Source organism: Hippocampus bargibanti, linkage group LG08, assembly GCF_051943395.1.
Source record: "Hippocampus bargibanti isolate YZ-2025 linkage group LG08, ASM5194339v1, whole genome shotgun sequence".
Taxonomy (NCBI): Eukaryota; Metazoa; Chordata; class Actinopteri; order Syngnathiformes; family Syngnathidae; genus Hippocampus; species Hippocampus bargibanti.
In genome coordinates this window covers 26,126,643-26,141,867 of record NC_142741.1, presented here as the reverse complement: position 1 = coordinate 26,141,867, position 15,225 = coordinate 26,126,643, and the positions used below count along the sequence as shown (strand labels likewise).

At 43.7% G+C, this 15,225-nt stretch overlaps 2 protein-coding genes across 3 annotated transcripts; both read left to right on the top strand.

Annotated features, from left to right (window-relative positions):
* Window positions 1-217: 217 nt before the first annotated feature.
* On the top strand, window positions 218-1,475 carry jagn1a (jagunal homolog 1a). 2 transcript variants are annotated; one of them, XM_089002688.1, is made up of 3 exons: window positions 218-321; window positions 522-629; window positions 872-1,475. In XM_089002688.1, exons 2-3 carry the CDS (start codon window positions 541-543, stop codon window positions 1,332-1,334), a joined length of 552 nt encoding a protein of 183 aa, XP_088858814.1. In that variant the 5' UTR covers window positions 218-321; window positions 522-540; the 3' UTR covers window positions 1,335-1,475. The 2 variants fall into 2 exon arrangements, with proteins under 2 accessions (XP_088858814.1, XP_088858815.1); XM_089002689.1 differs by having other exon boundaries at window positions 247-321; window positions 519-629.
* Window positions 1,476-1,985: 510 nt separating this feature from the next.
* Window positions 1,986-15,065, top strand: tfg (trafficking from ER to golgi regulator). Its single transcript, XM_089002942.1, has 8 exons — window positions 1,986-2,133; window positions 3,818-4,038; window positions 5,141-5,224; window positions 7,351-7,497; window positions 8,845-9,012; window positions 9,548-9,691; window positions 13,407-13,496; window positions 14,001-15,065. Exons 2-8 carry the CDS (start codon window positions 3,855-3,857, stop codon window positions 14,420-14,422), a joined length of 1,239 nt encoding a protein of 412 aa, XP_088859068.1. The 5' UTR covers window positions 1,986-2,133; window positions 3,818-3,854; the 3' UTR covers window positions 14,423-15,065.
* Window positions 15,066-15,225: the final 160 nt, after the last annotated feature.

Below are 15,225 nucleotides of genomic sequence, written 5' to 3'. Positions count from 1 at the left end.
AGTCGATAAACTCGGGGTCAACTTTGCAACGCTTGTGAAAATAAGAGGGTTAAGAAATTGAATAGGTGGACAAAGTCCGCAACTGGGACGTTCCAGTTCGAAAGGTTCGAAAGGGTTTAGACTTGACTTTAGAGAATCATTTTCCTCGTCACAAATCGGAAAGTGCAATTTCCCATTTTCAGCGAATGCAGCAGAAGGACCAGATGCTGATGTTGGCGTAAGAGGAAGCAATGCGCATGCGCTTAGCTGACGGAAGCTCATTGATTCTTGACATCTTTTGTTTGGTGCCTTTCTCGAAGCAGGCCGGCGGAAAAACATTTGGTAAGCTTGTTTAGATATGCTATTTTATGTACCAACATCAAATCGCATTCTTTTCATGCTAAAAATATAAACTACTTTTTTTCCAAGTCTGTTTATCTTGAGTGGGAAGCGTGCTTGATTTTACGGCAGCAGTCATAGCAAACCAGTTTTGTCGGAATACGGCAATCGATTCACTTGACCAATGTGTATTTTGTCAGTAGGTATCTACCCCACCTCAATATGACGTCACGTGCTGCTCACAAACCTGCTGCCACTAATGGAAGTGCTTTTAAATTCAGAGAGAAGGCCAATCCACACTACCAAATGAGGCAAGGAAACCCTTTTTACACAGTTATTTATTCATGTAGTGGCCATGGGATTGCAGAGTAAACAGTGTGTTATAGGGTTGAGGTATGATATTTCTTGTTTTATATGAAGTTATTTTTTTATATAAAGACAATGGCAATGTAACACAAAAATAATTAAAAAAAGACAATATAACGGACAACTATGACTGCAGCCCGATGAATTTAATAGGAAGATAACAATCTGTGCATTCCTCATGTTGCAGCGCTTCTTTGAAGTGGGAGGTGCGGCGCTTAAATGTGATCCACCTCCTGGTTTGGCTACTGATAGCCGCCCAAGTTGCCGTCAGTCACTTGGACCTCCTGTCACATGACCTTGTTGCCATGCCCTACCAGTGGGAGTACCCCTACCTTCTCAGCGCGGTCCCCTTGTTGTGCAGCAGTCTGTCGTTGCCCAAGAACAACATCAGCTACCTGGTTTTGTCCATGATCAGCGCGGGGCTATTCTCCGTGGCGCCGCTCATCTATGGCGGGATGGAGATGTTCCCCCTGGCGCAGCAGTTGTATCGCCATGGCAAAGCGTACCGTTTCATCTTCGGCTTCTCCGCTGTGACTGTCATGTATCTGCTCATGGTGGTGGCTGTGCAAGTGCACGCGTGGCAGCTGTACTACATGAAGAAGCTGCTGGACTCGTGGTTTAACGCCACGCAAGAGAAGAAGAAGAAATGATTGGTTAAAAAATGTGTTGTTTTTTTTCATTGCTTCATTCTATAGGAATCACGTGATTGTATTTATTATGGTTATGTTGCTATTTTTCTTTTAATGTAACGTATTTTCCGGTGTATAAGGCTCACCAGAGTATAAGGTGCACCCCCAATGAATGGTGTCTTTTCTCATTTTTTCCATGTATAAGGCGCACCGGAAAATAAGGCGCACCTTCAATGAGTCAATAAAGTCTCCCAAATATAATATACTGGATAAATATATAAAAGTTTTCCGAATATAAGGCCCACCGCATTATCAGGCACTACAGTAGAGGCTAGGGTTAGGCGCTACTTCTTCTAAAGGGGGAAATGGAGTTGGAAGCTGCTGACAGTAGTTGTGAGACCTCTTCTGGTTCAATATGACTTCACATATAAGACGCCTCATATCGAGTATAAACACGGAAATGCTAAAAGACAAAAGGACAGCTGTTTGTTTTTATTATTATTATACATTCCCTTTTCAGTATTTCCTTCAAATAAATCACTTTCATTTAATGTTGTGGGATAACACTGTGTCGTGCATGGTGAATTTCGACTGAATAAAATGTTATGTTCCGAGTGTTTATAGTTTGCTGATTAATAAATGTACTTTGGGCGCATGCGCGGCGGGGCTGCCACGTAATGGTTGACAGCTGAGGCTGATCCGGGACACTTCCTGATGCCGCTGCCGCCGTCCGGCTCTTGCTAGGCTAGCAACCCTCTTACTTTTCCACGATTTGGGAATAGTCAGTGTAAATCGGCGTTGTTCCGTTTATCACAACAAGGTAAAATACATTATTTTTGGGCTTGGCTAGCGAGTCGTCGAATCCAATGTCACGTGTATTGTGTGAGTGGGTGTAGTTAGCTAACATGCTAACTACCTAGCCGGCTAATGATAGGTTCGCATTTTCGATGAGATAACAGGCCGGCTTGGTTAAATAAGTATTTGTGATCCAATGAAGGTCGATATAGACGTCCTCAAGACCTATACGCGGTGCAACTTCCACATCAGTTTTTTTGCTTCTATTTTAATGCCGTGTTTTCGCCCGTCTGTTAGATGTGTCAGCTGTAAGCGAGCATGTTTCATTTTAATGTCATCGACGCTCACAAATGAGGACGTCAGTCATGGCTGACCTTTGTTCTAGAATACATATTGACTCCATGTATGTCATATCAAAGCAATTGTCGTGTTGCCATCTTTGCCAACACGACAAAAAGGCCTAGCAAACTTTGACTGTGACAAGTTGTCAGCGTCATCACTTCTACGATGGGATGACTTGGCACGTTCAACTTTGGCCGTCTTTGTTGGTGAAGTATCGAGCTGTCGGTCCATCGCCCATTCCGAAATATTTCCCTTCGTGAGGATGCTGACAATGGACGTCTGATGTCCCCTGCTAACGTCCAGCGTTAGCCGCCACAGCAATCCTTAGCATCCAGGCAATTATTCATCCGGCGACAATGCAACGCAGAGCCTTCCTGTCGATGGCTGATTGTTCATCGGCCGGTTTGCAACAACAACAACAACAACCGTGAGGGCAGACTGACCACGTTGTTCAAGTTAACCCAGCTTGGCACCATAGCGTTTTTGGTCAAACTGTGTTCATTAGCACGTGAAGGTCCTTGCCAGCTCCCACGTTGATGCTTGACCCTTAGACTCTTGGGAGTTATGAGCCAACATGACCTGCTTATTTCCCTGTCGGGTGACTCGATTGATTATACTCCAGAAAATATTTAGACTAAAAATATTTTTGTTCAAGTTGCTCAAAGCCCACCAATGTGCACAAATGCACTTTTTAATGCAGTATGATGAGAAAAAAAAACACATGATGCGACATATCGTCCAAGAAGACCAACGCGGCATACACATAACAATACATGGATTAATTGGTCAAATTTTCACCCTTAATTTCAAGTTTCATTTTGACGAGATTTCCATCATAAAGTGTTTAAAAAGCTAAACTCATCAAAGAAGTCAGTAATGATGTCAATTGCTCATTACATCGCCGTTGATTTCCGCAGAGAGCTTACTCAACATACGGATATCAGCTGACAGTTCTATGATTTGATTTAAAAAAAAAATCGCTTTGAAATTTAGCATAGCAACAGTTACTCTGCTAGTATTCATGACCCCAAACGATATGGGGACGGACTAAAAACCCACTTGCGTCATTGCTTACTCCGATCTTGATCGTAGGCCAGAGCCTCTGTTGTCTACTGCCTCTGGGCTGTTTTTGTGTGTTGACATAGTCATCGTTGTCAACACAAATTGTCATGCTTCAAGTCATTTACATTGAATGTTGAACACTGAGCGATTCCTGTTTATAATTATTTTAAATGAGGTTATTCCGGCCGGGGTTTGACTTTATTTTGAGATTACCTGCTGTGAGGTGGGCATTTTCCCATTGCCCCGCGCCCCCACGTTGCTAATCTTGGTAATGTCTCCACTGGGCGTTTGTCATTCCTTCCCAGTCGGGAGGTTGGAGCAGCAGTTTGGACGGACGCCACCATGAACGGCCAGCTGGACCTGAGCGGGAAGCTGATCATCAAAGCCCAACTGGGCGATGACATCAGACGCATTCCCATCCACAATGAAGACATCACTTACGACGAATTGGTGCTCATGATGCAGCGCGTCTTTCGGGGCAAACTGCAGAGCAACGACGAGGTCACCATCAAATACAAGGATGAAGGTGGATCACGTCCTCTCACACGACTTCATGATTGCTTAGCTTTCCCAAGAGAGCTTTGTTTAATTTTAGCAATACAAGTAGAATGTTTGAATAATTCTGGATGGATTGGATTCACCATTATTAATTAGTCTAGCAGTGGGTAAATTTACATTTCACAGCAGCTAAGTGATGAAAGTAGGAGGAAAGGAAGAAGTAGAAAAACAAAATACAGGAGCTGCTGTAAAGGCAGCCACTCGCAGCGCCATCTTCAAGTCAAAACAACAACAACAAAACAAAATAAATAATGTGACACAACACAAGAGACACAGACAGTCATTTAATGTTAAGGACTTTTTGCACCCTCTTTTGTGTATGAAGCAGTCCTAAATGAAAGAGCAGAGCATCAAAGCGTCTCTTGAACCAATGGATCAGGTGACGTCATGCTAAAGTGTGTACGTCTGCTACAAGTAAAATGTTGAAAGCAAACACAAAGCTGTAGCATCCGTTCACAAAAATAAATTGTCTCACATCTCCTGTTCTACGTAAATCCGCTTCAATTCCAAGCTGCAGACTCCTCAAGCCATACATCCATCCAGCCGCAGACTGTCCAACAGCACCAACTTTTCCGTTGCACAAAGCGGGGCTGTGAAAATTCCTATTACGGGCGCAAAAAAAAAGCACAATCGCCCCAGAGCTGTTCAGCGATGACGGTCAAAAACAGTGCTGGCATATTGGTGCTGCCGAAAAGGCGCAACCGCTCAGCAGAGTCTCCTCTTTGATGAATGTCATGGCCAAAAATGCTGAAAAACAATCCGAATCCATTCCACACGACGCACAACAACACAGTCACAAAAAAAAAAACCCCACACACACACACAAAATCAACCAAAAATGCAAGGCTCGTAAGAGCACTTGCTTTTCGGGTGCCATCTTGGACTTCTTTTTTAGTACGGACCAAAATTAGAACTCTCCTTCATAGAGCCTCGCCTCCATATGATTATTCTTTGGAATTGGACTCCAGCTTCTTCCCAATTTCCAAAATCATACGTGTCGTATTGATGAAATATTATTTTTCTGCTAACTCATTTCCCGGCTCAACTTCTTATTTTTCTTTTCTATCCAGACGATGACCTGATCACCATTTTCGACAGCTCTGACCTCTCCTTCGCCATCCAGTGCAGCCGAATTCTCAAGTTAACTTTGTTTGGTAAGTTGAAATCGTTTTGTAATTGCTCACTAGAGGGCAGTGCAGCTCTAATTTCAAACTATTGCTCCTCCCCAGCCAAGCGTTTGTCTCATGCTACATGCTCCAAGTTTGTGTGTTTTGTTTGTAAAATCTCCACCAAAAAGAGGTGGAGGGATTTACTATAAGGCAAACAAGTCATTTAAAGTAGTTGCGTTGAGTATCATTTTGCGTTAACAGTCTTTCAATCTCATGTGGAGACCATTTTGTCACTTCTGTTCAGCCACTCCTTTTAATTTTGTTTGGCTGCGATCGATTGCAGTGAACAAAAGACTCTCATTTTCATCTCCTCGACTGTTTCGGTGCGTTTCACTTGCATTTCCTTTTTATGTTGACATGGCCGTTTTGCTGTTATTGATCATACAGTGATACCTCAGCTTACAAACTTCATTGGTTCCCAGAAATTGTGTGTAAGGCGAAAAGTTCCTCTTCCAAACATTTATTTCCCATAAGAAACCATTAAAAGGTACAATAATCCGTTCCTAGGTCCCCATAAAACATCATTTTCGACTAAATAATCCTTAAAACGACACAAATATACCTTATTTTATGTATAATAAATATGCTATTGTATTGTAATTAAAGAAATAAACTGTACTGTATAACAGTCGTTTTATTGACCTTTGTGATGGTCGTTGATGTAGTTGCCTCTTGATGATATCCGAGTGAAGTTGCCGTGCTTTTTCTGCGATAATACCCTGACTCGCACTGTCCCCTGCTCGCTGCTTTTTGTTCATCTGAATCAACAGAGGTTTTTCAGCCTTAGCCTCTAATTATTTTTGCCTGAGACTGTTACTTCGACAACACAGAAACACCCTTAGCTACACGTAGCAATGGTCGAACTTAGCATACTGGTACTGGGACGCTAAGTCACACAAACGCACACCTCGTTGGTGTTTTTCTTCTTCTGCTCGACCGTCATTTTCTTTTGTGTCCTCTTCGGCGTAACCCTCGGTCCCTTAATAGAAATAGTACTCCACTCGATAGAAATCCACGTCTGCACTCAAAGGGTGTGTGGAAAACTCGTCCCCCAGCCACCGTGGCGCTGTGTGGTTTGGTTCGTCCGCCGAAAACTCATTATATCCTCGCGACTGTAATGTTCATAAGGCGAAACATTAGTGAGCTAAAGCGTTCGTAAGCTGAGGTATCACCGCAGCCAGGTACGTTTTGTACTTGAGGTTTTTATTTTGTCTTTTTTGTTTCTTTCTTTCCAATACTGGGTGTACCCTGACTGTCAAGGCAGTTTGGATCGATTTCAACTCTCCCAGGACATCAAAGTGGCTAAACGGTAGAGGATGGATGCTTGGCACTGTAAAACATTGCCTGTCGTATTATGATGTCATGGAATGAAGTAGCACTGTACAAACAAAATATTTGGCTAAAAAAACAAAAAACAGTGGAATGTGCAATTGCACGTCTGCTTTTTTTTTTTTTTTTTTAATGGGACCACGTGCAAGTTTGTTGTGCTCTGGTTCCAGTCAATTTGTCATTGCGCAGCTGCCATTAGCCAGGAATCTATTTACCATAAGAAAAAACATGGTGGGTGGTGGTTAAAACGTTTTTTTTTTTCTTCCTTCCAATCAAAGCGAAGGCCAAAGTGGTCACATGTCGCGACCTCACGTGCGCGAGTGCTCCCCTCACATGGCGTCAAAGCTTCGAGAAGCGTTGGAGGAGGCCGGCCGCCAAGTGCCTTCTGACCTTCAACATTTCTGTTCGGCATTATCCACTCAAAAAGTGAATGTATGTGTGTGTGAGTGTGTGAGAAAGGAATGTCCAGCAGTCTTGGCGTCCATTTTTGCTTTGTTAGTGGAATTTTTTCCCCCTCGCCATTATCTTATTTTTAAGTGAGGAAAATGAGGGTGCTTAAAAGTTGAATATAGCACAGTTGACAAATTGTCACGATGCTCTAATGGTCTGGTCATTATTACAGGACAGCGTTGTACAAAAGGTCGACCAAAATCAAAGGTTGAACTTTTAAAACATGACTTCCCATTGAGATGAAGTTACATTTAAAATAAGGGATTCCAGCGTCCAAACTGCCACATCTTCAAATGTTTACTTGCTCCTGATCTTTTTTTCCCCATCGATAGTGAACGGTCAGCCAAGACCTTTGGAATCCAGTCATGTGAAGTACCTGCGCAGGGAGCTCATCGAGCTGAGGAATAAAGTCAACACCCTCCTGGATACTTTTGAGCCCCCAAAAGAGGCCGACGTGGCCGCCATGGCCCCAGAAAGCGGTAAAAAACACACAACAAAAGAAATCCTTTGAATTTTCAGAAACGATGATTACGTCAACTCGGAGCAACGGTGGGTGCAAGCAGAGCATTTTACGTCATATAGGGCGCACCCCAAAGCCTTGATTTTCTTGAAACGATGACCCCGCACCTTATACGCAGGTGCGCCTTCTATGTGAAGTCATATTGAGCCACAACAGATTTCGCAACGACTGTCAGCAGCCCCCGACTCCATTTCCCCCTGTAGAAAAAGTCGTGCGTAACCCCAGCCTCTACTGTAGAGCCTTATAATGTGGTGTGCCTTATATTTGGAAAACTTGTATATGGAACAATTTGAAAATACAGCATTCATTTGGAGGTGCGCCTCAAACATCGGAAAATACGGTAATCCTTTCCCAAATGTTGTCTTAACTTCCAAAGGACATCAAAAGTTTGTGGCACCTCATCCATTTTTGTATGAAAACGCAAATTGGGCTTCCCCCACATCGCTTGGCGTATCCCCAAGCAGGTTAGCTAAAAACGTGGGGATTGGTTGCAAGAAAAGTCGTTCATGGAAGTCAAGTGAGGCCGGGAAATGATCTACTTTGGTAAATATCCTCCCAAAAAATGTCTTTTCGAAGTTCTTGCGTGGTGAAAATAATTTCCCTTCAATGGGATAATTTTTTCACCTGCTGTGAAAAAGCATTCAAATGACGCTTCTGATTATCACCACACAGTCAAAAAAAATAGGACTCGTCTGTTTTGCACCAAAGCTAGTGTTTCATTCAATTTCCATGTGGAGACAGCATGGCTAATAGCTGAAAATCTGCATGCTAACCATCTTGCTTTGAGCAAAGTGCCAAAAGCGGCAAGTCTCCCCCCCCCCCCCCCCCCCCAAAAAAAAAAAAAAAAAGCATTATCGTTGGCTGCCACACATCACACTAACCTCCGCAAATGTTACAGACAAGTGGAGGATTTTTAGTTTTGGAGGCCTGCCGCGACCGGTCTGTGTCACACTTTCCACAAAGCACACTCTAAACATCAGCATCAGACACAATCACGGCCATAAGGGATACGCCATTGACTTTCCATGATGGCGGCGCGTGAACATGCCTCGCCCCTCCTCTCTCTTTCGGCGTTTTCGTGTTTATTATTATATTATTATGTATTGTCTGTTGTCAATTGTCTGTCTTTTTTTTCACCACATTAAAAGTGCCTTGCACGCTGGGTCCGAGAGAGCTTTAATTTCATCTGTGCTGCACGTCATGCATATGAGCATATTTGACAATATAGTTGAGTGACTTTGATTAATACCGAAAATATCAACCACACTTTATGACTGCTAATGTGTATTTTTGTTGTCATTTTTAGAAACAGTGGACGGACGTGAAGGCAAGGTGGCGACAACAGACGGCGCCGCAAAGCACGTGACCCCGGTCAGTGCGGCCAGCATGTCCGCCTTTGACCCCTTGAAGAACCAGGATGAAGTCAACAAGAATGTTATCTCAGCGTTTGGTTTGAGCGAGGACCAGTCCCCAGGTATTGCGCAATCATTCTTAACTCATTCACTGCCAGACGATGTGCCCACTCCAGTGCCAGGGTTTTTGTCATTTTCACTCAATTGCAGAACCCACAGAATATTGTCTTTTAGGACTATCTAAACATGCAATACAGTGTTAGAAACCATAGGCTCTCTTCTTTCATCAGAAAAAAGTTAATTCCCAAGTTATATGGGTCTTGAGTTATATGAGCTTGAAATGGGGGCAGGTGTACAAAATACAATAAATGTTGATTTCGCAACAGCTGAAGCTGTAACAAATCACTAACATGGACAAAAAGAAAATGTTGCCCCCTTGTGGAAGTGAAAAAACATTGCCAGAGGTCTGACCAGTGCTTTATCAGCACCAACACCACCGAATAAAAATCGGGAATTCTAGCGAATGAGTTAATCATCAGCGGATGACGCCCGCGTAACCACGGCAACTTGCGATTGGCTTTGATTCGCCGTCGAGCAGCTGTTGTTTACCGGGCCTTGGTTTCAGCCGTCCCTTCTTTCTTTCTTTGCCATCTGTAGCTCCGCCTACAGCAGCGGCCCCCGAAGAGCGCTCAGGGACCCCCGATAACATCGCTTCCTCCGCGCTCCCTCAGCCGGGATTGCCTCACCAAGCGCAGGCTCCCTTTTCTGGGGGGCAGCAAGGACCCCCAGCTAGCATGGATGGTAAGATACATGGAAACACCTTAGAATATACTAACTTATATATATACAATACAGTAAAGTCTTGTTATATCGCTATTCAAGGGAGTCCGAAAAAATATCGATATAACCGGGACTATCGATATATCCGACCCTGTTTGCATGTAATTTTCTCCGTGCGTGCATAGAAATAGTATCGATATAACCGGGACTATCGATATATCCGATATCGATATAACGAGACTTTACTGTAGATAAGTTCAGCTTCAAACATTCGTCATCCTAGTATTTTATTAATAATAATCCTTAAAAATAAAAAAAAAATAAAAAAGAAGCGGCTTTCAAAACTCTCAAGGACACTTGATAGTTTTTGGTTTGGTATGACTGCACAGTCTGGGAAAACGCGGATCACATTTGTCCGGGTTTGGTCACGTGACATTCCAGTTCGCGGATTGAGGTCAAATGAGGTGAACTGTCAAAATTGATGACAAAACGACACCACGTCATGTTCCCAAAAAATGAATAATGGCATGTTTTGTCCTGTTTTTCCTCCCCTCCAAACATTTGCAAAGTCAAGCTGCGCATGAAGTGCGAAGTTCACTGGAGTCCCTTTGCGATCCAGATGTTCAGCATCACTTCCCTCCATCTTTATGGGAATTTCTTTGCCTGAAAATAATTTCCCTCCCCTGATTGTCGTCGTCGGTTGTCAACTTGATCTCGTTATTTGTATCATTGGAGCAGGCTGCCAGCTAAAGTGTAGCGATTCAAATGGTGCAAGCCTTTTATTTTAAGCCTTGGTTGCTTTGTTGCATTTAGCGCGCCGCTAATAAGAGCCATGAACTAAGTGACTGCGTCGTTTGATTAGAATCTCTTGTTAGACAGATCGCAGTGAGTGGACCTCTTGGCAGTCGTTTACATCTGTGCTGGAAAAAAAGAAAACGAAAGAAAGCATCAACGTGCGAACAAAGCTGCCGCTCAACCAAGTCTTTTTTTCCATGCGACGCTTGATCTTGTGTATGCGATGACTGGAAAATGTTGATTTTAAACGGAGCCCTGCGTTTGCTTCCTCACAAAGGCAATGTTCAAGCCTTCAGAGGAATCCAACGCTACAAATGTCCTTCTTTGGAGGGAATAAAGCTAGAAATGTGCAGGAAAATTCACATTACAAATACAGACGCTCCCCAATTTACGAACATTCGACTAACGAATAATGGTACATACAAACATTTTTGCGGGGACACTGTCAAATAATGTTCCGACAGAGAATGGATTGGATTGGATTTACCTTTATTCGTCTCACAGTGGAGAAATTTACATTTCACAGCAGCAAAGTAGAAAGAAGTAGAAAAACAAAGATGCTTTAAGTTTGATTTTGTATGGCGCGGCTTTTTCCTTCCGATCTCGCTTGCGATTGGCTGCGTAGTGTACTTCACGCACACGCTGGATATTTATGCAACGGACACCAAGACTGACCAATCAGCGCCCAGCTATGCTGAAGTGTTGGCAACAAGTTCAGGCCCCCATCCGCCGAGCTCGCTTACGATTGGCTGCGTAGAGTATGTGGGCGGTGAGGAAATCCCTCATCCCAGTTGACGCTCCAGGAGGACGCGATGCATAACAAAGTAATGGCTGCTGGCACATAATTCAGTAATTTCGTGCCAGCAGCTTCAGTAACGAGTTACCAAGGATATATATCGGCGTACTACAGTAGGTGTGAATTTAGTTTACGACTGTTAGAGCGTCTGTGTTTTATACTTCCGTGTTTAGTGTTTGACTTAAACATACATTCCATACAAAATATAGCACTGAAGCAACTTACGACCAAATTCACCTTAACGAACAACCGCTCGGAAGGTATCTCGTTCGTAAAGTGGGGAGCGTCTGTAAAAGTGTCACTTAAACGGTTTGAATGTCAGTCGTATTCGTTGAGTCAATATTGATTTGAACTGAGTAGAACATGGAAATAGTGTTCATTTGTATGCGTCCCTCCCAAAATGAAGTCTGAAAAATCTTGCTTCATCATCTGGTTCACATCGAAAGGGGGGGAAAAAAACCTCATAAATCATCTTTTGTGACATCAGTCACCTCCTAATATTAATGTTATATTTATTATACAACCTAGTGTGAATTGGCAGCTTAAACAGTTTCCTAACAGCCTCTGATCTCTTTGTAGCGCTTACATAATAGCGGAGACCACGGAAAAGGAATAATAGCGGCCAAGTCCGCAAACACGCACACGTTTTCGCCCATAATAATGACCATAAGTTAAATTCTGCAACACATGGCCGCCAACCTCAATGTCTGTGCGCCTTACTTTTTGTGTTTACTTCAAACTCCAGTATTTGTCTGGGAAGGCATGTGCACCATATGCCTTATCAGATTTAACTGAGTCTCAGTTTTTTTATTGTTTTGTTTTGTTTTAATAATGCCTATGACTTCCATCCCCCAGTCAATGAAAATACCAACTAACAAATGTCACGTTTTTAACTCAATCACTGCCAGACCATGTGGAAAAATGTGTCCATTGCAGTGCCAGGGTTTTTGTCATTTTCACTCTTAATTCCAAGACCCACAAAATATTGAGTTTTAGGACTACATAAACATTCAATTCAGCGTTAGAAAAACTTTAGACTCTTCTTTCCTCAGAAAAAAAAGTTCATTCCTAAGTTATATTGGTCTGGACTTATCTGAGCTTGAAATGGGGGCGGATATACAAAATACAATACAGACGCTTCCCTACTTGCGAACATTCGAGTTATGAACAACAGTACTGATGAATATTTTTGTAGTGACATATGTGGTTTTGTCTCCAGTTGTGCATGTACATATCTTTATAAAGCATACATTTAATTGTTTATTTTTCAGTACAAACCAATACAGATTACTTATACAAGCCTTAAACATATTTATACAAACCCTAAACATATTTATATAAGCCTTAAACATACATTCCATACAAAATATAGCACTGAAGCAACTTACGAACAAATTCACCTTCCGAATGACTGTTCGGAACTTAGCTCGTTCATAAGTTGAGGAGCGTCTGTACATACATAATGATGTATATAGCGCTTTAACAATAGCTGAAGCTGTAACAAAGCGCTAATGTGGACAAAAGGCAAATGCTGCCCCCTTGTCGAAGGGGAAAACATTGCCAGAGGTCTGACCGGCGCTTTATCGGCAGCCCCCCACACACAAAAAAACAAAACCTGAACAAATTTGAGAATGGCGCTCCACGTCCCACTTTTCAATTCCCAAATAAATTTGTGAATGGCCGCGAACGAGTTAAAATCCACTGGCTGTTTTTGGAGCTGCTCTCATCTGTCATTTTTTTTAAGGAAGGGCACGCGTCCTTTTTAGCGATAGCTGGCACGGGCGCTCGCCGTCCTGCACGTGCACGTAGGCAGTGTGGTCTGGTGAAGTCATGGCTCATTTGAGTGCAACAGGAAGTCACTGTCTGCAAATGTAGACGCGTCTGCCGAGGGAGATGGCCGCACGCAAAGCCGACACTGTCCATGTGTCTTCCTGATAGTCTTGAAAGGCACTGCCCCCAATCTTTAGCTTGTGTTTGCCGACAACTCAGGACACCTCCAAAGTGGGAAATGTTTATCAAGAAGAAAACCCCACAAAGGCTGCGGAGTAAAGAAACGTTAACTAGGGCAGTCCCGGCGACTGATCGCATGCAGCGTCAAGGAGATGATCACGCGGGTGACGGTTTTCCTTTTGCCGCCACGTTTAGGTCAGGTGTACCAACAGTACCAGGCCCCAGGTGGATACCCTCCGCAGCAGCCGGGCGCCCCGTCTCAACAGTATGGAATGCAGTATCCTGGTAAGTGACAACGGTTAATGTTCAAAGAAGCAGAGGTGTCAAAGTCAAGGCCCGGGGGTCAAATCTGGCCCGCCACATCATTGCGTTGGGCCGGCAAAAACAAATCAAGCATGTTAAGTGCCATGATGCTAACTAAAGTCTCAACCAAAATTTTAAGTTGTCCCATGTAAACCCCAATAAGAGTTATGATTGCAGACTTCAGATTTGAAAAGTAGTTATTCAATACCAGATTTTCCAGTGTATGAGGTGCACCCAACGGCCTTAATTTTCTTGGAAAGATGACGCTGCGCTTTATATGTGAAGTCGACTTCATTTCCCCCCCTTAGAAGAAGTAGTGCATAACCCTCGCCTCTACTGTTGCGCCTCATAATGTGATGAGCAAAATCCATCACTATGCGATTTATCTCTTTGGTTTTGATCATAATTTCATCTTCTGAATAGCAAAGCGTACTTTGTGGTCCTCCCTCATAGCTGATTGTTGTTGCTTTCTGGCTCTCTTCACAGCGGGGTACAGCCCCCAGCCGGGAGCCCCCCAGTCTGGTCCTCCGCAGCCGCAACAGCAGCAATTCCAGAACTACGCGCCACCCTCCTCGCAGGCCCCAGCCGCCGGCCCGCCGGCCCCGAGCTACCAGGGTGGCCAGCAGCAGCCTCAGCAGGCTCAGCAGGCTCATCCGCATCCTCCTCAGGGACCGCAGCAGTACCCAGCAGGAGCTTTTCCGGCCCAAAACTATACTTCCCAAGCATCGCAGCCCGCCAACTACAGCATGCCGCCCAGCTCCCAGCCCGCCGGGTACCAACCCCGTCCGGGTTACACCCCACCTCCGGGCAGTACGGTCACCCCTCCGCCCGGGGCTGCTAACCCATATGCCCGCAACCGGCCCCCCTACGGTCAGGGCTATGCTCAGCCGGGCCCTGGATACCGGTAAAAAAGCGCTCATGAAAGATCCGTTCATCAACCTTCGTGGCTCCAATTGTTTGGACTGGTTCTGCCCCCCCCCCCCCCCCCTCCTGTATCATATAATTATAACATTCAAATTTGAAACAGGCAAGCTGCCCATTTTGATGGTTAGTGTTTGTATGCAGTCTACCCAACACATCACTGGCCTTTTGTTGTTGTACTTGGGACTTTTCTTTATTATTATATTTTTTTTTTTTTTTTTGGGGGGGGGGGGGGGGGATTATTTCATCTTTTCCGTCTTTTTTTTTGTTGCTCGCATATTGAAGACCAAAACTGACTGTTTATCCTTCTTTTTACATTATTGCGTGACTGACATCCATATCCTTAAGACTTACTGCGCTGGCCATCTAATTGAATTCCAGTTTTGTCTTTTTATTGTCACCATTATGTTAATCATGATGGGGAAACGAGCTAAATGAGGGCATGCGGGCGGCGGGGTCAATCCCATTGAAATACGTCAGGTTTCCTTTTGATCACTACTCCTTCACTCTTTCTGTCTTATCACCGGTTTTTACTAATATACAACAAAATCTTCTTCACATGAGATTAGTCGTTTAATGTATAAAATGTAACCTTTTTTTCCCTTTAACACAATAAATGATTGAGACCCAGCTGAGTCGTTGGTATTTTCCATCACTTGTGTTGCTGTTGGAGTTCATGTCTTGGCCTTTTCTTTTCCATTTTCCTCGCAAGGAGATTTTGGAATAGTGATGTAATACCCACGCTATTCTATTTTGTTTTCCTCTTTTGAAGCCTGCGACAGCTCGCTTG

Bases quoted from the DNA above. Each gene is read 5' to 3' on its own strand.
- tfg (XM_089002942.1), top strand. From the start codon at position 3,855: ATGAACGGCCAGCTGGACCTGAGCGGGAAGCTGATCATCAAAGCCCAA. The intron at 5,225-7,350 runs GTAAGTTGAAAT...CCCCATCGATAG, and splicing joins TCTCAAGTTAACTTTGTTTG to TGAACGGTCAGCCAAGACCT. The intron at 7,498-8,844 runs GTAAAAAACACA...TGTCATTTTTAG, and splicing joins CGCCATGGCCCCAGAAAGCG to AAACAGTGGACGGACGTGAA.
- jagn1a (XM_089002688.1), top strand. From the start codon at position 541: ATGACGTCACGTGCTGCTCACAAACCTGCTGCCACTAATGGAAGTGCT. The intron at 630-871 runs GCAAGGAAACCC...CTCATGTTGCAG, and splicing joins AATCCACACTACCAAATGAG to CGCTTCTTTGAAGTGGGAGG.